We start from the raw sequence: 21,172 nt of genomic DNA on the forward strand, positions 1-21,172 counted from the left end.
GCCTGCACACAGTCTGCTCTGACTGATTGTGATGGGATTTACAGGGAAACAGTGCATTTATGCAGCTGCATTTACTTTTTAAGGAGTCAGCAGCTGTACAGGTGCTGAGGGACTTTGTGTCCTGTTCACAGAGCAGACTTTAATCCTTTGATCTCTGCTGCTCTATTACCACAAATGCATTTAAACCCTTTTAGCTCTTAACACTCTCGTGGGAGCAATCTGAAGACAATCTAATGTATCTCGCACACTTCGTGAAGCTCCGCACACGGGTCAAACACAAAGATCGCTGATGGACGATGTGGCAGGCGATTTGAAAAGTTCAATTTTTCTCCATTTAAGGTAGCAAAGAGGGAGCAGGAGGGGATAAAAAAGAGCGTCAGCAGAGTGAATCACTATGTGTAAACACTTCCATATGAATCACAACAGCTCAACAACAGTTGGACTCTAGATCCTGAAGCCAAACTGCTGAGACACATGAGAACACCCATGGCCCGAGGAGGTGAAATCCACACCAGCCCTTCCATCTCTAAACCGTTATTTTCCCATGCTGCACCTGTTACTCCTGCATCAGCAGGTACCTATGAGAAAGCCTGAGCTCAGCATCAGTTTGGACAAAGCATCTTTTTAAAGCCTTTTGTATCCGTAACAGCAGCTTCCTATTTGTCACCTGAGAGGCATGTGATTATCATACCTGTCCATTTAAAGAAGGGGGATTTTTCTGTGTAGAATACTTTATGGTCAAAGGAAGTGTACAAAAACTGTAATTCATGAGCCAAAGGGTAAGCAAACTCTAGGGTCTTTTTTACTGCCAGCAATACAGTCCTGCTTCTTCTTAAACATCCAGTGTAATGAGGTGTGACATCAGTGTACGTTGAAGGATTGTCTTCAGAGGCAGCGTCAAAAGGCTACTGTCCTTTTATGAGCCTGGGCTGGAATTAAAGACTGCCCTGCTCCCACTTACAGTAATTCATCAGCCAAGGTTCACCCTGACTTTATTGCTATGTAAATGTCTGTATCGTATTTCCTGCCCCGGTTAGGGTGAGGGAGTGGCATCCAGCTCAAATGAGATAGGCCTCAGCTCAGCTGAAAGCAGGTTCTCAACCTTAGACAAACACACAGCTAAATGCGCAGATTACTGGTCCTTACTGTGTGTCAGTACAACCAATAAATCTGCGATGCCAAAAGTTCATTTTAATTGTATCAATACTGTGACATAAATGATAAGGCAGGCAATTTTCTGTATTTTTCTTAGTGTCAACAAAACCAGCAACGAGCTATTCTGAGCTGAAAACTATTAAAAACACATCACACTGCCACTCTGTTGAACTGGGTGGCATGTTCCTTCATTATCATTATGATAAATGCGGGTACTGTAGCTCATTTTTGAGACAGTCCACCCTGCTGCCAGAAATACTCAGAGAAGCAAAATGCGCATGAATTAATAGCAGAAAGCAGTCCCTAACAAATGCACTATTTACTCCTTTTTGAGAACATTTGCTAAAAACTATAGTGGCAGGCTGTTTTAGGAAATTAATCTATAGATTTGTGAGCCTAGATATATGTATTCAGCTGGGGTTTAGGGCCGAGTGCTACAGTCAGAGCAGCACTCAACCTGGATAATCTAGTCTTTTCATGGGATTTGCAGACAATAAGAAAATATAAGTTATAGTTTACCAATCATAGCTGACCTAACAAATAACGTTTTGTTTTTAATTATTAAAAGAGAACCAACACATTAATATTTAGATTTTTGACTGTTGAAAGCACCATGAATGAAATTTAACCATCATCTTCTGAGTCAATGTGGGTGAGATGTTCCATATTATACATAGTTTTCAAGTTTATTGTCTAATTCAGTTTTTACTGGAATCATTTTGGGTGATTTACCATTCCAAAAACTGCTCATTTTTCATAATAGGCCTTTTAGCAGTACCACTTAACGACTGTTGGAAATATTTTGGGAGGGGCCAGAGAAAGTCTCTGAGGGCCTTTGGAAATTCTAGCAGCAAAGAAGACAGACACGTAAACTTTAGTTTTTGTGCAACATCCATCATCACAAAACTGAAGTTACAACAAAAAAAATTAAAAAGCATAAACACGGACAGAGTAGATTATTTATCTCTATTTATGTAATCCTTTGTGGGCTAACACTCGTATAAGGTTAACCAATTGGTTTAGTTCAAAAGGTCCCAAAAACATTTGTACGTTCCCAGAGCCCTTGACGTTGGCTTTTAGTAGAATATTTTGTAACTCGTTTTATAATGTTAAAAATATTCATCATGTCTTGTTCATTATTTCATACACATTTCCCCAAAATCCAGCCTGCCACAGTTGATATCTTTGAAACTTTGGGACCTTGACTAGAATTTAAATTCAGTTTGTGTGGCTTTGAACAATGTTTAGCTGCGCAGCATGAGTTTGTAATGACTGATGCAACAGTGGGTAAGAAGGGTTTAGGAGGTTAAATGTCTAATTGTTGTAGCAGCACTTTTTATTTGCTGATATCTACCAACTGCCAGTGTTCATGTTGCTGAAAATAAACAACAAATTAGACTACTTAGTGCTGCTTAGTTATCCACACCCACCTTACAATTGGACAATAAAATTTTGCTCTGAAAAGGCACGGTAATGCCTGCTCGAGCAGTGTTCTACTGCAAAAATTCAAATAGTATCGGAAAAGGTTGATAGGTTGAATTTCTCTTCAGGCAGCTCTATGGAAAAGAAACCGACTCTGACAAAAGGAAGATCTGAGCCACCCAGACATGCTTTCTTTTTGTTCATATTAGTCCCATTGTTTGTGACTTTAAAGGATAACAGAAGCTACACAAAGGTATTCTTGGTCCATTGAGGATCTTTCTCCCCACAGACTCTCTTTGTTCTCTGAGCTGTGGGCAGAAAGTGTACAATAGATGATGATGCAATGTGAGAGTTTCAGCTCCTTTAAAAAGTAGCTCCCATACAGGCTGGTTTGAAAGGCCATCAAGGTGTGGTGCTGAATATACTCTGAGACCTAGATACTTATTACAGCCCTATAATGGCAGAAACCGGGACTTATAAGCACTGGCATTCTAATTAAATAATAAATAAACTATTTTCCTAATTTCTGATACAGTGATGATTAATTGAAAGAAAACCTGTAGTAAAATCCATTCAACAGTTGACAGACATTGTCCGCAAAGGATTTATCTTCAGGTGACTGTGAATGTCTTAACAACATTAATTTGAATCCCACAGTTTTTGAGACATTTCAGTTTGGTCCAAGGTGTTAAATTGACCAGTCAACACTGCCATTTATAGACCTCTGCTGCTAACATTGCTAAGGGGTTGTTCACACATACAGTATGGATTCAAAAGGCTGGGGCAGTGACAGCTGCCATTCATTGACAATGAAAGCTGGCAGTGAACCCCCCCTGTTGAGCTCAACAGATTCAGATGGAGCACAGCCGCACTTCAGAGAAAAGTTGAGAAAGACTCTTTCTCAACTTTCTTTCTGTCATAGGTTATATAACATAAGTTGCCAGGACAGGAAAAATGAGAAGAATGCATAAAAACAACCAGGAACCTGCAACTGTATATCACAATTCAGATATGTATATCTACATTATGATAGGATAAAAATATTTTCATAATAATGGCCATGCTGATGTTTTCATCAGGCTGGTAAAATGCCACCCATCCTCACCTTCTCTCAACATGACAGGAACACTGCAGAACACTAGCAGCAAGCTCAACAGACAAGTAGATGTGTAAGCAATGCAAATAAATAGAACATGGTTAAATGTTAGTAAGCCCTATTAAAACATAAATTATACCGGTACATGTAGAGATATTACATACTTGCAATCTATGTAGAGCAGTACCAAAACATGTTGCTTGAGAGAGTGGTAACAGCAGGCATATGTTTTTTTTTTTTCATTATTTATTGCAGCAGTTGATGCTCACCTTCAAATTGTGGATGGACACGAGGTGCGTAGGATCCAAATTTGATCAGGACTGGAATGTCAAGTCCCTGTCGAACCCATTCCACCACATGCAGGGATGCAGAGGAACCAATAGCTGGGTCTGATGGAAGAAAACTACACTCCAGCTCCACCACGCCTCCAGCCTTTCCACGCACCTCTGACCTTATACCTTCAGTGTTCACTGCTGGGTTTAGTAAAAGCACAAAGACAAATTACTTTCAGCTAGTTTACTATTAAATAAACTGGACATGATGATGAATATGGACAATGGTGTGTGCATATCATAGACAAGATTATCTGAAAGAGCAGTTGGATGTAAAATATCCAATAAAATGAGGGAGATACTTACAAAATAGGCAAACAACTGCCACTACAGTGAAAGTCTGCAAATATGATCTTGCTGACCCCATATCTGTCACTCATGCAACCTGCAGCATGTTCAATCTGTTGGCAAAAGAGACACAATTGTCACAATCACATTACTTCCTTGGCGGCACGCAAGAAGACAGCCATCTGTGACAGATTTCCAAACTAAAAAGGCTATAGCAGAGCTGCCACTTCTGTCATAATTTTACAGACGGGGGGAGAGGAGTGTTCAGATTTTATACAGCTTTCCAATAACTGGAATTCATCCCATATCATTACACAAATGGGTAGAGCTGCCTCTGCTGCCAGAGAACTCCTTGGCCCTATATCCTTTTCTGAAAGTAAATGTCATAAATGTCACATAAATCTTTTGCGAGTCACGTGTGGAGTGACATCTAAGTGGTTTATTTAGAGCACATCAATGAAGACGTTTGGCTGGGGGAGCCACAAGGCTCAGCACCCAAGGACAGAGATAAGCTGAGCTGATGGGAGCGTAGGCTACAGCAAGGCATCAAGGAGTGTAACTAATGTCAAGACATAGCAACCAATTTGATCTGGTCAAAACAATTCACGCTTCCATTTTATCAAATGTGCACACCAGAGTATAGAAATCAACATGATAGTGCTGATTTTAAATACGCACACACACAGAGACATTCCTACCACCAATCAACTACTGTATGAATTCACTTTCTAAATTATTACACAAAGCACATATGCTCTTCTCTCCTTTTATGAATATGTCCTGATATCATGCAGGCAACAGCTGCTGCTGGTTATGATTCAGATTTAACAGGAAAGAAAAAACACTATAGCCACAATCTAGTCTTACCCGTTTTAAACAACTAAAAACACCTCGTTAAGTTAATGATTATTAGTAATAAGTAATATAATAAAAGTTATTCAAGACTCAAAAACCTTTATTAATGCCAGAGGGAAATTGTTTTGCCTCTGGGAATAATAAAGTTTTTTGAATGTAGTTCATGTGCACATGTACTAAGCTAAGGCTAATTTTTGGTAGCACAGATAAATACTAGCCTACAGGCACGCATTGATTCAATGAAAACTACTGTTAAACACTGAACTAAAATGCCAACCTAGTAATGTCTATGTCGCGGCTGTTATACAAATGACAGTTATTGAATTTAGAGACACATCAGTGCTAAAGTTTGCTAGCATAGGCTATCATTAGCAACCATGTAGCAGCAGTGTATTTTATTCCTTATGCCTTAAACTGTACAGGTTGTGTTATTGCTTGTTTAAAGCTAAACCTAGTTAAAGGTTGATAGTTCTATAAGTTTTATAAATCATTTGACTTTATAGGATAATGTATTTTGTGTGTAACATTTACTGCAGCTAACTTCAGCCGTGTAGCAACATTAGCACATTTCACTGACTGGAAATGAAAACACTTCCTTCCACAAAGCTTTAATGGTGTGAAAGACTAACGTAGCAGAAAATGGAAATATAATGTAGACCTACCTCAAAATTGCCCTCAATAAGAGGTAATGTCCTTTGTCACTTGCAAGTACTGCCACATACTCCGTTTACAGACTAGAAAACTTTACACTGTCAGATGTGTAATTCTTAATTGTGGTGTTCATGGGCATTTTCTCACTGCAAGGCACATTGGAAAATGAAAGAGCTGCTCACAACAGGACAAAAATAAAACTAGTGGAGGTAAACCACTTCCAACAAAAGCTCATAAAACACCAGCAAAACATAAATCTCATTGGGGGGGGGGGAGGACAACTTGCTATTCTCTATGGATCTAAATTTGTAATTGCAAGCCACAGTTTGCAGCTTGTATCATTTCTGGCTGTTTCAAAAGCAACTTACTGCACAGCTCTAATGGACTTTCCAGCTCAATAGTGCAATGTCAACATGAAAACACGGAGTAGGACAATACAAACATTGTATATTGTATTGTTCTGCTGTTCTCCGGATTGTCCATCATGTAATCCGACCACACCTCAACATTACAACATCATGGCATGATGACACGAAGCAATCGATAACATGTACAGCAGTGGTAATAACATCAAGACATTAAGATCAGATCTACGTGTCCAACCAAAAACATAGATATGAGATAATGGCCACTATAAATTCTAAGTTTGACCTTAACAAATTTAGATTAATGATCGCTGCACTTCCTGAATATGAGCAGTGAACACACCCTCATCCCAGCAGCAGCACAAGCCGTATGTGCTTTCCCTAACCACAAGGCTTTTATGGGCTTTGTCATTTCATGGCCAGGGCAAAGTCTGAGCCGGTGAAAAACAATTACGCAGGCTGTCAACAGATGCTGCGTTTGCTCCAACGCACTCCCATGCTTCAGCAAACAGCACAGCATACACAGATTTTCCCCCAAATCAAAGAAAGTCTCAATCTGCGGCAGACTCCGCTGATCGCAGTCTACTGGTAACATCAACACACTGCTATCCCCTGCCCTTCAGCAGAGTGGCTTTATGCAAAGCAGCACAACAGCGAGTTTATCCTGAACTTATTACATTTGAATTAGGCGTCAAGTGTGTGCTGAGACTGCGGCAGGCAAACCAAGGTGAGGTTTCTACATTATGATTCTGTTGCTTCTCATCTTCTCATAGTAGGTGAGGATGAAAGAACAGCACGCACACACACACACACACACACACACACACACACACAGAAAACTTGAGACTGTTTGTTGCCATGACTAAGCAACGTTCTGCACATAATGAACAGATGCTCAGCATTTTCCTCTCGTCCTTGATCAACGGCAGTTTGCAAGTCATAAGAAGGATGCTGATATGGACTGAATACCCTGTAATGACATTCATCATGTCTGTGATTAAAGAAAGAAAAGCAGACACTCTCTGCACTTGGCTGGCAAACACAGACAGCTACAGGTGAATAAAAGTGTTTATGGTTTTATTGTTGACAAGGGAAGACTTATTTGTGTGTCTGGCGAAATTGCAAGACAATAAAGTAGAGCAGCATTAGTGAAAAAAATGTGTTGGGAGAAGGAGATCAGCTGAAGTGCGGCAAACACAGCAAGGAGAAAGATTAGAGGCAAAAAAACAAAAAAAAAAAAACATCTCGTTAAGCTGCAGGGCATTTTCTGTCATTAAATCTGAACCAAAATCTTAGAGCACTGCCAAACAAAGCGCCCTGCACAGGTGAAACGCTCCGCCATGGTAACGCAGATGGTCTCTAGACATTTCCCTCAATCTTGTTCTTCCTTCCTCTGAGACTGAGGACGTGCATAAACATAAGCACGGCGACAGCGCTCTGGAAAAAAAAAACTGTTTAAAGCTTTAATAAATGAGCCAGAAGCTCACAAAAGAAAGAGCCCGGCCTCACGCAGATTTATCAGCTGACAGAAATAGAAATGTCAGTGACAGGCGTGCTGTTGAAATTCTCTGTTGTTTCCAATTTCATCTACAAGAGGAGAAAAATGGGGACCAGCTGATTAATCGCGACCGAGGCCCAGTAACAGATTTATCAGCAGCTCTGCCTCCTCTTACCCCACTACACTTGAAATCTAAATCTAAAGGGGCCCCTACTGTACACATTTGATCAAATTCCGTTTGTTCCCCATGAGCCACGCCATAGGCCATGCTTTTGTTTTTTGTCTAGGCTCAAACTATGACCTTTACTGTATAATGTTCCACTTAGTGAATAAGACAGCTTCAGGTACTACGGAGTACGTGATCTTCGGTCTTTGCAGGTTAGGATTGTTTCAAGGCTGTTTGTCTCTGCCAGCAAGTTAAATAAAAATCGCATTACTAATGTGTTGTGACCTAAAAACGACAAAACTAAATAATGCCTGTGTTTATAACCTTGAACTAAGACGATCCTTTTAGCAAACACTACACTAAAGCACTACTAAAAACCCAAAACTTTCTACAGAGCTGCAGAATGGAGACTTGGACTGGAGTCAGGCTTAAAGCAACGGTCCTAGGCTGCTCCATTAAATGCATCCACCAACTGCCGATTTAGTTTTGGCTACCAAACACAGTCTGTGTGTTTGTCACAGTGTGACTGCTGCTACCGTCCATGTCTACAATCCAACCAAGCGGAATATGGCAGGGAATAAAACAGAATATAGATACAGACATATGTGCCAAACTGACGTGTACACTCTATATCAGTGGAAAGCACCGTTTCGCTCGAGGTTCCTTTTCCCTTTTACGACTGCACTTTCACAAAATTAGAGTAGAGCACTTGACACAGTGTGTGTCTGCTCGCACATCCTTCTTTCTATTAACACCCCGGTACGATTGAGCGGGTATTCATCACGTGCTGTGTTTCACCTTCTGCAGACACTTTTCAGAGCCACTATCTTGACCTCATCTTCTTGGCAGAATGGGTGAAGTTCAATTAGGTTTGTTGGTTTTTTTAAGCGCAGACCTGACTTTTAAGCATGATGATCCACACATGAGAGAGTTGAGATGAAGTTCAAAGGAATAATTTAAAGCCCAGTATTGCCTTGATATTCATGCTCATGACAAGCGTGGCCTGTGTAAACTATCATTTATAACTGTAGGGAAGTGTTTAGACGACAGCTCTTACCTACAAAGTCACTGTTTTGCCACTATGTATTTGGGCTATTTGACACCTTGTTGTGACTAATAGTGGGCCATGGTATATTTAAAACTAAATGCTAAAATTAGCATGCTCACAATGGGAAAATACTGCATCTGCTGATGTTGCTGCAGGGTCAGCGATTCAGTTCATGACTACATGTCAAAGTGTTTCAGTGAAAGACACTGAAACCCAAGTTCCCCCGAGTTACACACAATCAAACCACTTAGATAAAACTATCTTCCAATTGACTGCAATATAAATGTCTAACCCACCTCTACAGCCGTAAATGTTATTGTGAAGGAGTCACTTCAGTTCTGCTCCACGAGGTGCTCACATTATTTTGTCTGCCCCCTGTAAGTGTACATTTTATTTTTTCATGGCTGGCACATGGCTGAGAAAAGCCCATTTTCAAATTCAAACACAAGCTTTCCATCACAATAGGAACCCTCTTCATGGCTCAGTTTGATGTGCACTTAAGAGAAAATAGGACAGATTGAAAAGCGGACGGAAAAAAAAAAGGAAAAATAAAAAGGTTTTCACTGTGTGTGGTATTGTATCTCTATGCACAGAGTACAAACATTAGGTATCTTTTCTATGAATCAGAGAGCAACCATGCATATCCAGATAAAAGCCCCGATCCCCGTGTTTATTTCAGCCATAATATCTTCTTCAAAAAATACATTTAAACGTCGGGGTGACATCTTAAATGAGAGCTCTTAGTAGTAGTAACTTTCAAGGCCTGAACATGTCACCACTTCATGTCACTTCAGTTTCACAGTTAGTGTAAGTAAACACTCCCCTCAATGTGACTAAAGTCCAAGAAGCAATTAGGAGTTTAATGACAACTTGATTTGTGTGTTTTTGAACATTTAAAAATTCCAAATATAATCTTTACAGAGTTTTAGGGAGTTTTTCTTTCCTTGATAAAGACTATGTGTAATAGAAAGTGACTTTCAGTGGCTTTAAACATCTTCGCCAGTTTGTTTGGTGCAGTTGTTACTTTCCATTCATGTCATTACAGTGTTACATAGACTTTCTGAACATAGATAATTAATCAGAAACATCGCCGTGTCTCTTTTGGTGTTTGTCAAAGTGACATTATTGTTGAGTGGTGATTCGCTGCAGAATTAAACACTACAGCAGGGCTACAAGCAGTTCACTGGGACGACACATGCAAAACCACCGATCTGGGCTCAGTGGTGTTTTTCTGGTAGTAATTTGCATCTGCTTCAGTCTGCTTTAAGTATCAGATGTGCAGTGTTTAATATATTTACAGTATATAATTGGTGTCAGGCGAGTTCTTGTCCTTCACAACAAAAAAAAGTATGCAAAATTAATTTGATGATGTAAACTTGATAGAAAACATTATATCATAGGAAACAGTGCACGTATGGCACCAGAACTAGAAGTCCTTTCATGAAGCCAGTCAAGGTGAGGTTATGAGAATATACAGCACCTGCTAAAATCTGGGAAATAAAGACAGACTCTGGCCTTATACAAAATCAACAGCTTAAAGGATTTCATATTACGCCTCTGGCTTTTGAATAGTCCACTATTATAAAGTGTATCTATGTATTACATACTATCTATGTCCTTGTTGTAATGTAGTGTGTAAGATACAGAGTGAAAGACCTTATCACTTCACTCTGCTCCTCTTTCAAATCCCACCTATTAAAAAGTAAAAATGTGATTTCAAGCACTCCTCTTATCATTTTAATGAAAATATATGAGTGTAACAGTGCGCGTAGTCTGTAATCTTGGATTTCTAAACCCCCCAATGGGAAATAAGGATATAGTATTAATAGCAAATTTAGTTTTTCACAGCCAGGTGGAAATTACGCACACATGTACCCGGCATCAGGAGGCTTGAACTGGTCGTGTGAAGTGACTGCTCACTGTTGAGCTCCAGCTCCACAAACTTTGTGTCAGTTTCACGCCTCCCATTATAATGAAAAGCCGCCATAGAACTCCATTACAGTCGTTTAAATGCACGACACAGTTCAGAGGATTGAAAGGAAATTTTCTTTGCGCTTCCCCTCTGTACGCGCCCGGCGCATTAATTCCTCATCCTTTTTTTTTTTTTTTTAAAGCTGCTGGAAGTCAGGAACACTTTCAGAATCATTAACTGCTGTTTTTATTTTATTTGATCCTACCTGTAGCACGGTTACTGACAGCCGCTGGGTCTCCTTTCAGAAACACATCCTTCGCATGCTGCTTTTTTTAAATTCAGTCCAACTTGTGGAGAGTAGTCTGGAAGAACTGAAACAGAAAAGGAGGAGAAAAAAAAAAAAAAAAGCAGGGCCAGGACCCTTTTGTGGCGCTGACAAACCACCTGAAATGTGAGCGTTTTCTTTTTTAAAGCCCACCGGCAACAGGTGTTCATTTCACGTACAGGTGACAGTGAGGCACCGACGTGCTGCGCTGCGTCCTCTCTCAGCTCCCTCCTCCCCTTCCCATCCTCCCTCCCATCGCCTGCTGCTGTTTCCTTGTTGGGGTCAACAGACTCAAACCACATCAAACTGAAGTTAACTACAGTATCCTACCACATTACTATAAGTCCTTTAATGTTTAAGCCAGTGCAGATTTAATAAAAGTGTTCGAGAGCATGGAAAGGCGATTTTTTTTTTAGCTCTTAATCCCCTGATGGCATCCAGCCTAGTGGTAACCACAAGAGGGTGTACTTCACCTGATGTTGGAGGCCCACATGTTGGACTTAAAAGTCAAAATTAACATTGATTACACCCAGAAAAATAGCATATGCTTTACTAAGTGTGGAAAAAGTGACTTCCAAGTATATACATAGAATGAAAAATTTGTTCTACTATAAATTAAGTTTGTCGGGTTCCATTTATTCCAAAAAACAAGTACAACTTTTTTTTTCCATAATGATTTTTCTTTTAATCAAGACAGATAATAAAGAGTGTAAAGTTAGTATCTTCGTGTGTTAATGTTCTTTTTGTATGTTCCTATCTGCCTCTTCACTACTACTATCAAACAAAAGGCTAAGAGCCCAAAATAAAATAGTCATATATAGTGCACTATATGGTGGACAAGGTAACTAATCTTTGGATAGAACAGCAAATGTAATGCTTCAATATAAATGCAGCCTCCTCCATTGCTCATGATATCATACAGACTAGTCACAAATACATATTTAACATCAAACACAATTAACCTGCTGTGCAACTGTGCAATAGCACTCAGGTCATCAATCAGCCCATAAACCTTCCAGCAGCAAGTTGAAGGCATTTAGATAAAAAAAAAAAAAAAAAAAAAAGTCTCACCGCTCATCCAAGGTTTGTCTCTGCTGTCTGAATGAATAGAGAGTGTTATATAAGAGAAACGTGTTGCTGAGCTGTTGTGTCACGCTCTATTCATTAAAAGTCTGTCAATAAAGTTGAATCTATAAAGCCTCTAAAGTCCATCAAGCTTTGGCGTGGAAAAAATACAGCAGAGGGCAGAGAATAAATAAGACAGGATTATAAAAATCTGGGGAAAAAAAAAAAAAAAGGTTAAAATCCTGTGCCTAGCTGAAGGCAGGCCTGCTGGTAAGCACAGGTCTCCATGGTATGAACGATAATAAAATACTGCTAAAGCTTTAATTTTATGCTACATACATTCAAAAAATCTAAGTGAACAGCAGTCTAGAAAGTCTCTGGATGAACAATGTCGCCGTCGCGATTTGGATCAGTCTCCAAAATCTGGGATGTCGTCGTAGGAGTAACCCCGGTAACCTTTGGCAGCATAGTAGGCGATTCTCAAATGATAAAATCCAGGAAGGAAAACAAGTAGCCCTATGATGATGACAGGAATGGTGCGGTCTGGATGCTGAAAACAAAAAAGAACAGGATTTTAAACAAAACTTTCTGTTTGCTTGTCAGAGTCATTATTTCCTCACAAATACATTTTTCTACCATGTAAATACAAACATCACATACAGGAATACTGTACAGTGTAACCAAATATTGAGCTTAATGTAATCAGCAGGTTCTAATATACTCATGTCCTCATGAAATGGCACACAGACGTAATGATTTAATCCGTCTGAGATTTAGTTTCATCTAAATCATCAGTCAGCCAACCACTAGGAGGCACATGCAGCCTCTGACACTACCAAAGTGTTTGATTGTTCGATTTCACCACCAGATGGAGCTGTTGTGCACAGAGTTCCTGCAGGTCTGTCATTGGTTTTTCAAGAGATGCTGCAGCATGAGCCACCACAATGCGCATCATCTTGTTGTATCTGTCATTTTCATGTTCTATTGAGGTATACAGCATATACCTCAAGTGGTGTTTAACTAGCTAATTCACTTGAATTACAAAAGACATAAAGACAGGTTATATGATGTGCAATATGACCGTACTTGTACAGGAGTTACTGTTGATTCTTCAGATAATATCTAAATTAAATGGTTCAATTGCTTCAGTTTTTTTTATTTTTTATTATTTTCTGCCAGTGAAATGGTTGACTCAACATTTCTTTTTGCTGTGTTTGCTGAGGACCGTGCCATAGCTCTTCCTTTATCAGAATCACTGCTGTAGAATGCACACACGCTTCCTACAGCTGAAACAAAAAGGATTTAACCGCACTGTTTCAACTCAAAACTCCCACAACGTCTTGCAATCCAACCTGCCTGCACCCAATTCCTCCATTATCTACTGCTTAACCCTTGTGTAATTTGTGGCAGTCGATACGCAGTTTTAACTTGTGTGGGCTAAATGGCAAGTAAACAACTCAAATATTGAGTTGATGCTACCTTCCTGTCCAGATTTTCTGAAAATCTTCAGTCTGGAGAAAACATTCACATTAACCTCCTACCGATAATTACAAATATAATATGTGCAGGCTCTGCTATCTCCCACGTGGAGTCATGAGTTTTGAAATGTCACAGCAGGGGATCCACTGAAGCTGGCACTCCAAGGTGTAACATATCAGAATCATTATTTAAATTCAAACACACACAAACCATTATGGGCCAGGAATAGCAGAAGTGCTGCAGAAAACTGGCAGCAGGGCAATAAAATGTCAGAATGACTGTTCAATTACAGCTACTTAAGGACAAAATTAACTGCAGCATGAGTGTTTAATTACTGCTTGGGCTGTAATTTTGGAAGTTGATTTGGCTCTTTAGACGTGTGTCAAAAGTAGGTCTGGGCATCAAACCACATTCCTTTTTTGGTACAGACTGAAATATTTGTGTATCAAAAACTGTCAAGTACTGAATTTTGGCATTGGATGTTTAGTCAGACTCATGGCCTTGTTTACTTTTTCTTTCATCAGATGCAGTTACGACCCCCTCCTGATTTCTTTTCTTTTTGTGTACCTCATACTAAAACAGTTTCAGATCTTCAAGAAAAAACTTGAAGATCATAAAACAGAGGCAACCGGAGAAAATACAAAACACTGTATAGGTTTTAAATGATATTTGATTTTATTTATTTTTTTATAGCAAAAGGGTGACAGGATACAAACTAGGCCTGTGTGGAAAAGTATTTGCACTTAGATACTACAATAAAATACCAAACTGTATCTATAACTCTGGGAAAAATCAAAAGCTTTTTTCTAAGACTCTGAGGCTGCACAGATGTACAGTGAGAGACAGTATCTTCTGTACAAATCAAGACAAATGGAAGAATTGGAACAATAGTAGGGTCACCTTCCAAAATTGGTCAAGAAAGTTGAGATGCCATGACTCCACCTGTAAAACTAGCATCCATGGGAGACTGGTGAGATGAACGCCACCAATATCCCAGAAGAGCATTAAGCCATGTTTCAATTATGCAACGTCTACTGCAGATGAACCTTAAACCTTTTGGGAGAATGTTCTATGTACTGATGAGTCAAAAGTTGAATGCTTTGGACGACAGGAATCCTGTTGCATCGGAGCATAAAAATACAATAAAATGTGTATTTTCTATTTGCACAGTTTGCTTTTATGTTAAATTTAGTTTGAAGATGTGACATAGTTTAATATGAGACACAAGAAATCAAGATTCATCCAAGATAAGCTGAAGACTTCATGACTCAAAGAGTCTCCAGAGACCACATGACAAAACCATAAATACAGGGCTTATAGTGTTTACAGGAGCGACATAAACAGAAATGTATTCACCAAACAGGAATGACACTGAGAACAGACAGGAGGTAGGCAGCTGAGACAAAAGCATTTACTACTAAGAATACAAGTCCCCTGAAAATCCATTTGTGATTTATATTTTGGGAACAAGCCTGGCAGGGTATTTACTATCAGTCTTAAGGAAACCAAACATTAAGGGAGGGAGTGGCATGTCTAACAATGAGCTTTTTGGTCAAAACAAACAGATTGTATTTAAGTTTGGGGGACCTTTTAACCACAGCCCATCTATATGAATCAATTTAAACATATTTTATTATATTAACTGCCCAAACTTACCTCCACCTTTATGGTTCCTGCCTGAAGAAGGGCCCCAAAGAGTATGAGTAAAGAGCCAATCAGAAACAGGAATACTGCTAATGCAATCGCCTTGTAGGGTACCTTTGGTGGGCTTTTCTTGAACTGAAAAATGTAGGACAAAATACATGACATTTAGGTTTCAGAATGGTTTAGCATTCCTATAATTTACAGATGAAAGCCTGAATTCATCACCTCAAATTAAAATGTAACTCATTACAAGGCTGCTGACCAATCCATAAAGCAATATGACATCAGTGACAATGGCTACGTTCACATTATGAGCCTTAGAGTTCATGCTGGTCTTAGCCAGATGCAGCCTTTTTGTGTTGATGGTTCACATTTACTGTACGTTTCTAAGAGACACATATCCAGCTCCAAGGTGAACACTGGTGAAGTCCTAAAATGCGCATACACAGATTTACCTGAAATGTGAGCCACATGTGTTCAATAACAACAATAATATGATTTGTGCAATATTTATATTGCAATGGAAACAGAATGTAATGTGAACATAACCAACGTCAGGATTGTGGAATTACCAAAGAACAAGTCTCTTACTTGTAAGTCTATGTAACCGTCGTCATCAGCAGCCAGCCGGGAATACTTTACTTTGTTGTTTCCAGCACCCAACATGTTGCTTCTAGCTGCCTTCATTACGGTGTAGAAACTGTTTGGAAAGAGATGTGAAGTGGTAATCATCCAAGAAAGTTTCACTGATCTGTTTCCCTAATACATTTTGATTTAAAACAGACGCTCCAATACATCTAGAAATATTAAAAGGCAGCTATTCAAGTCAGTAGAGTAAGTAAAAATCTCTGATGGTAGACAAAGGTATATCATCTGACAAAACACACTATCCCATAACCCTGCTTTGAGCAAATCCCAGTTTGAGAAAAGCTACAGAAATGTGAAAGCAAAACATGTAGATAGACTGAGAGTTTAGTAGTTTGGAATAAAAGATACTTGTTGCTTCTTTCTTACTTCTGATTGAGCATATAAACACTGCCATTTTCATAGAGGGACTGATACAGCATTCATTTTCACTGTTGAATCTAGGACAAAGTCACCAACTGTCTCTGTTTAAAGTACTTATTAGTGAAATGAGCCGTGTGCAGCATGCTGAGCAGTTTGGGGAACTTTTGATCATCCTGTTTTCTACAAAACTTGTTTTTTTTTTCCTGCAAAATCCGCCTAGAACAGTGACTAAACGATGCACTGGATTCTTAAGATATGCTTTTCCTATCCTTCAAAAACACAGCAGGGAAATAATCATTTCAAATAATCTTTCTGTTGAGAGAAATTCATACTAATCTAGCACTCCCATAGTGGTTACAGCTCTCAGAAATAACCTTTTATTTTGCTGTTTCCACACAAGCCAGTCAGTGTCAATAAAAACAATTTAAGTTAAATGAAAAAATAGTATTTTAATCATAATCTGCACAGATATATCCCCACACAAACAAGAAAAATACCACAACACTGATCTGCCCCAGTGGGACAGAAGTCTGACTACCCATGTGATCTGATCTTCCTTAAGGTCTAAGTCTTGTTTATGCTGGATCTGTGCATCCCCACACTTGAGCTCCCCACGGGAGACTAAATCCATGAATTAAAAGCTGTTCCTACTTCAACAGAGTATGGAGCGCTCAGAAACATTCGGTTATTTTGCTAGCAGCTGTCACATCAAATCGCCACCAAGCCTCTGAGATGAGGAAAGCTCCAGGTTAGAGTTGTTGTGCAGTTACAGCACTTACCACAACAAGGGAATACTGTGGACTTAGCAAAAACGGAGGGTGTTTATGAGACTAATTTTCAATGTCCCAGTATTATCTGGGGAAAACATATGCAGCTTTGCATAGGAGCCAAAACTACAAATACGTGAGGGGACTCATTAGCATTCATTCGGATTGGTTTTAGAGAAACAAGCTTTAGTGCTTTTCCATAAGATTGTTTTAATGCTGCTGAAAGCATCCTTTGTTAGCATATTCAAACAAATCTTAGATGAATGGATAATACATACTAAGAGCCTTACTCCAGTGTTCATCAAACCACTCAATGGTTTGATGAACACACGCAGGGCCATCTACATTCAACTCTCATTTATTCAGGCTTCTGCTTTAGTAGGTCACCTGTCTGTAATGTTGTTGTGTAAAACACACACCTATCATATAGTTTCTCTTTAATGGTGATTTTGTGGTGGGGAAGTACTGAGACAGAAATGTATATTAAAAAATATACCTGAACACATAATTAAAGAATCAGGAAATAACACATATCAATACATTTCTTGGGGGATGGTTTACAGTGGAGTAATATCGTTATATTTTTGTGAATAACATTACATGACGAATACATTACTGTATTTTTTTAACTGTACCACACACTTACACAGTATGCTACACAAAAACATTAAAAATAAAAAGAAGTAAAAGAGTAAAGTTTAGTTTTTACCCAGCTGAAAGTTATTATGTAAGTTCACAACCTTTCACTGATATGACGTCACTGCGCGTCAGACCACTACACAGGCTAATGGCTAATTACAAATACCAAAACACAAGTTGCTCCTGTGCCTTTATAACATTGCGTAGATGCTGTTTTTGTTAAGCAAACGTAAAAATGAATGGTTTTCGCCGTTGAGTGAGCTGCTGAGTTCACCTGCGTTGTATATCTAAAGTTAATAAACATTTATTCTTATTAGCTGCAGCATTAGCCTCTAAGGAGTCAACGAAACATACGCTATACAAACCGTACCGTAAACTGACGTGCACGCATACACGAAATACTTCAAATCGTCTTCACTTTCCTCTCTTACCTCCACTTCTGGGGATATAATAAAAAGAGTTAATGTTGTTTTCCAGCTCCTGCTGCTCACCTAGTGTCACGTCTACATTGTTTTCATTGATGGAAAATCTACGTCAACTTCCTTATTTTCAGACAGTGCGCATGCGCACAGTATCCTGTTCCCAGTCCTGGTCTTGAGTTGAGCTTCCTTAATAAACAGAGGAGGAGTATGTAATATAGATAAACACCATGAAGTGGATACTATTTTATTGTTTGTGCCACACTGTGCATGTCATTCAGCCACCAATACGATGATATTAGTTAATAATACAGATCTTTAGAAATATTTAAACTTTAAATATTTTAAAAACCTAAGCCTACGCAATAGACACATCCCATTATGATAGCTACACAATTACTGTCTCAGTTGTTCATGCATTTTTCTATCAATCTTGAATGATTCCATCTCCTTCTTCAAAAGCCAATACATCACCTTCACCTGCTGACAGCCAAATCAAGCCAGGGTTTTTTTTTTTTTTTTATTTAAATCTGAATCTGAATATGAAAACAGCTGATTCCTACTCACTATACACAGAGCAATGGAATATAAAATGAAACTCATACAAAACCTCAAGGCTAGACTCTCAATTAATTTTAGTAGTGTCCTTAAAACCCCACATTCCTGCAGAATAAAATATTTTCCCTCCAAACTGGAGTGAGCATATGAGCCACGATAAAACAGTGATACCAAGATTAGTGCCTCAAAACCGAATAGATGTTGAAAATGTTATTGTCGTTTGCTTGTTTGTCACGTATTTTCTTGGCAAACTACAAGTATGCCTCCAAAAACAGACTTTCAGCAAAGCATCGTTTTGTAATACTCATGTAAACCCACAAATACACATGTGCAGAAGGTTTTAACACAAATATTTACCTACTTTTCAGTCTTCTAGGCATGAGTTCCTCAATCAAATATCACCCCAGATGCTGCTTCTCACCACTCTGCTTCAAATACTGTTCATTTTTGTAATTATAATCATTGTAGCTGCTGATTTGATTTCTAGTTAGTTTTTTTAAGTTATAGGGAAAGTTAATTGCTGTATTTTTAGTTTGAGCTTTTAACAAAGTAGATTTCCAGGCAATTTAATACTTTGTGTTAAACTGATGTGGACAAATATTCTGCTCAAAGCCACACAAACATTTTTGTAGATTTCTGATAGAAAGGAATATATTGTACTGTATCTTTGAAGAAACTGCTGAATCCTTGGTCTGCCTGGAAACACATCATCTTAAGCACTGAAAGCTGCTTCCTTTCCTGATTTGTGAACTAGCCACTAAAGAAATAGTCCATCATTGTGTGACATTTCTGTCGGGTTATTGTGCAGGAAGCTACTTTTGTCAGTATCTTGCGTCAGTCTGCGTTGTTAGACACAGACGAGATTTGAAAGTGCAGTAAAAATGTATTATTTAAACACAGTAGGTTCCAATCGAAACATATGAGCTAAAGGATAACATAGCTACCGTTTTCTTTAGTACTAAGATCATCTTGAAAGCCTTTAGAGATTTTGAATAGCATCAGCAACCTTCCATCAGGAGGCATTACTTTTATCAGTGTGAACAGCAAGAGGTACAAGGTTCACACAGTGTAGGGAATCTGATTCTGATAGATAGAGTGATTGTCGTGTTCACCATCTGTGCGTCAACATATGTGATAATTGGCACTTAGATTTAATTATAATTTTTCACATCTGTCTTAAAACAACAGCAGGGGTGCATGTGAACACTGAAACAGGTTTAATTTTATGTAACCATTCATCCTGTTGCTGAAATAGAGGCCTTTAAGAGATCCCTTCAAAAGAAGCTTGTGATGAGGGCCATAGTCCATAGCACTCCCTCTGTGCAAAAATGCGTTAAAATGTTTCTTTTGAAGACAAAACAAGGTTTCAGCCTTCATTGGTCACATTAAATATAAAGTTGCAGCCTCTTTAATTCAAAACTCTTTGTTGTTTGCTTTCCATTGCAAAGCAACATTTCAGACTACAAGGACAAAGTCGCCAGTTAATTTCCAACTAATTATCTAATAAAGACAGTTTTCTAAAGCATAATTTTAGCTCCAAATACTAATTTCAAAAACCTTTTTCACAAAACAAAGATGTTGTTGATGCAGGCCCCTATCACTTTTCATTTAAAAGGCTTTAGGTTTTTTGGCAACCTTATGGGGCCAGTATGAACAGGAGGGATGATTACAAATAAGATCTATCCCACTGTTCATATGGGCACCTGACTTGAAAAGATGTAAAGTTATTATAAAGTGCCACTGATGGCTGAGACTGACAGGGATGGCTCATTATGATGGCACTAGAAGAAAATCATGACTGCTATGATTCAGCCTGTTGAGGACACATGTAAAATATAGTTCATGTTTTTCTCAAAAGCACTAGAGTCAACCTCTTAGTGGTACTCAGAGAAAAAGAGTCGTCTGGATTCATCATAATCATCTTTATTGGTCAAGTACTTTATGTTTGAGCATCTGAGCACCACGACTGCATGCATAAACATTTGTGTCAATGCATCCTATAGACGTGGTGATATTTTATCAGATAAATGAAAACCTTGAATTGCTGGTGGTGCAGCAGGTGATGGAAATCACTGAGGACCATTTGAGTAACATCTTATGGCAATCTAGTTAATATTTGCCAACCTTCACACCTGTATTGCTATCAGTGCTGCGAGCATGACATATTCAAAGCAGGTGACTGAGGCATTTATTGTAAATAATCACATCTGCTTTTGCACATAACTTTGAACAGAAAGTCATTTTTAACACTGACAATATTCTTTAGCCACTTACACAGATCTCAAAAACTCCTTAACCACACACATAACTTTTTTAGGAGCTGCCGGCAAAAAAGAATAAAAGTAAACTAAAGTTTGAGCCTGCAGGCAGTTGTCTTTTTCTACTGATGGAAGAGAACAATGTGCCTTCACTGGGAACGTATAGCGCTCAGATATGACCTGTATACTGTCTGTAGCGAGGTAAGACTACACTTCTTTGAA

General features: G+C 38.8%; 2 protein-coding genes across 5 annotated transcripts in view; both read right to left on the minus strand.

Moving 5' to 3' along the window:
• igsf9a (immunoglobulin superfamily, member 9a) overlaps positions 1-11,124 on the minus strand; it is a 43,839-nt gene extending 32,715 nt beyond the window's left edge. The window contains exons 1-3 of the mRNA XM_026340389.1: positions 11,054-11,124; positions 4,312-4,406; positions 3,943-4,146 (exon numbers count right to left, since the gene is read on the minus strand). Of these exons, the coding sequence (XP_026196174.1) occupies positions 3,943-4,146; positions 4,312-4,372 (265 nt within the window). The 5' untranslated portion in view covers positions 4,373-4,406; positions 11,054-11,124. The remainder of the gene's footprint in view (positions 1-3,942; positions 4,147-4,311; positions 4,407-11,053) is intronic.
• Positions 11,125-11,728: 604 nt separating this feature from the next.
• On the minus strand, positions 11,729-18,268 carry LOC113148647 (transmembrane protein 230-like). 4 transcript variants are annotated; one of them, XR_003297451.2, is made up of 5 exons: positions 18,147-18,262; positions 15,893-16,001; positions 15,314-15,436; positions 12,518-12,728; positions 11,729-12,389 (listed from the first exon to the last, which is right to left on the minus strand). XR_003297451.2 is itself a non-coding variant. In XM_026340411.2 (4 exons), the coding sequence occupies exons 2-4, from the start codon at positions 15,986-15,988 to the stop codon at positions 12,588-12,590; spliced, it is 360 nt and encodes a 119-aa protein (XP_026196196.1). In that variant the 5' UTR covers positions 15,989-16,001; positions 18,207-18,268; the 3' UTR covers positions 11,729-12,587. The 4 variants fall into 4 exon arrangements, 3 of the variants coding, with proteins under 3 accessions (XP_026196196.1, XP_026196194.1, XP_026196195.1); XM_026340411.2 differs by having other exon boundaries at positions 11,729-12,728; positions 18,207-18,268; XM_026340409.2 differs by having other exon boundaries at positions 11,729-12,728.
• Positions 18,269-21,172: the final 2,904 nt, after the last annotated feature.

The sequence above is a fragment of the Anabas testudineus genome, chromosome 22 (assembly GCF_900324465.2).
Source record: "Anabas testudineus chromosome 22, fAnaTes1.2, whole genome shotgun sequence".
In the NCBI taxonomy this organism is placed as follows: domain Eukaryota; kingdom Metazoa; phylum Chordata; class Actinopteri; order Anabantiformes; family Anabantidae; genus Anabas; species Anabas testudineus.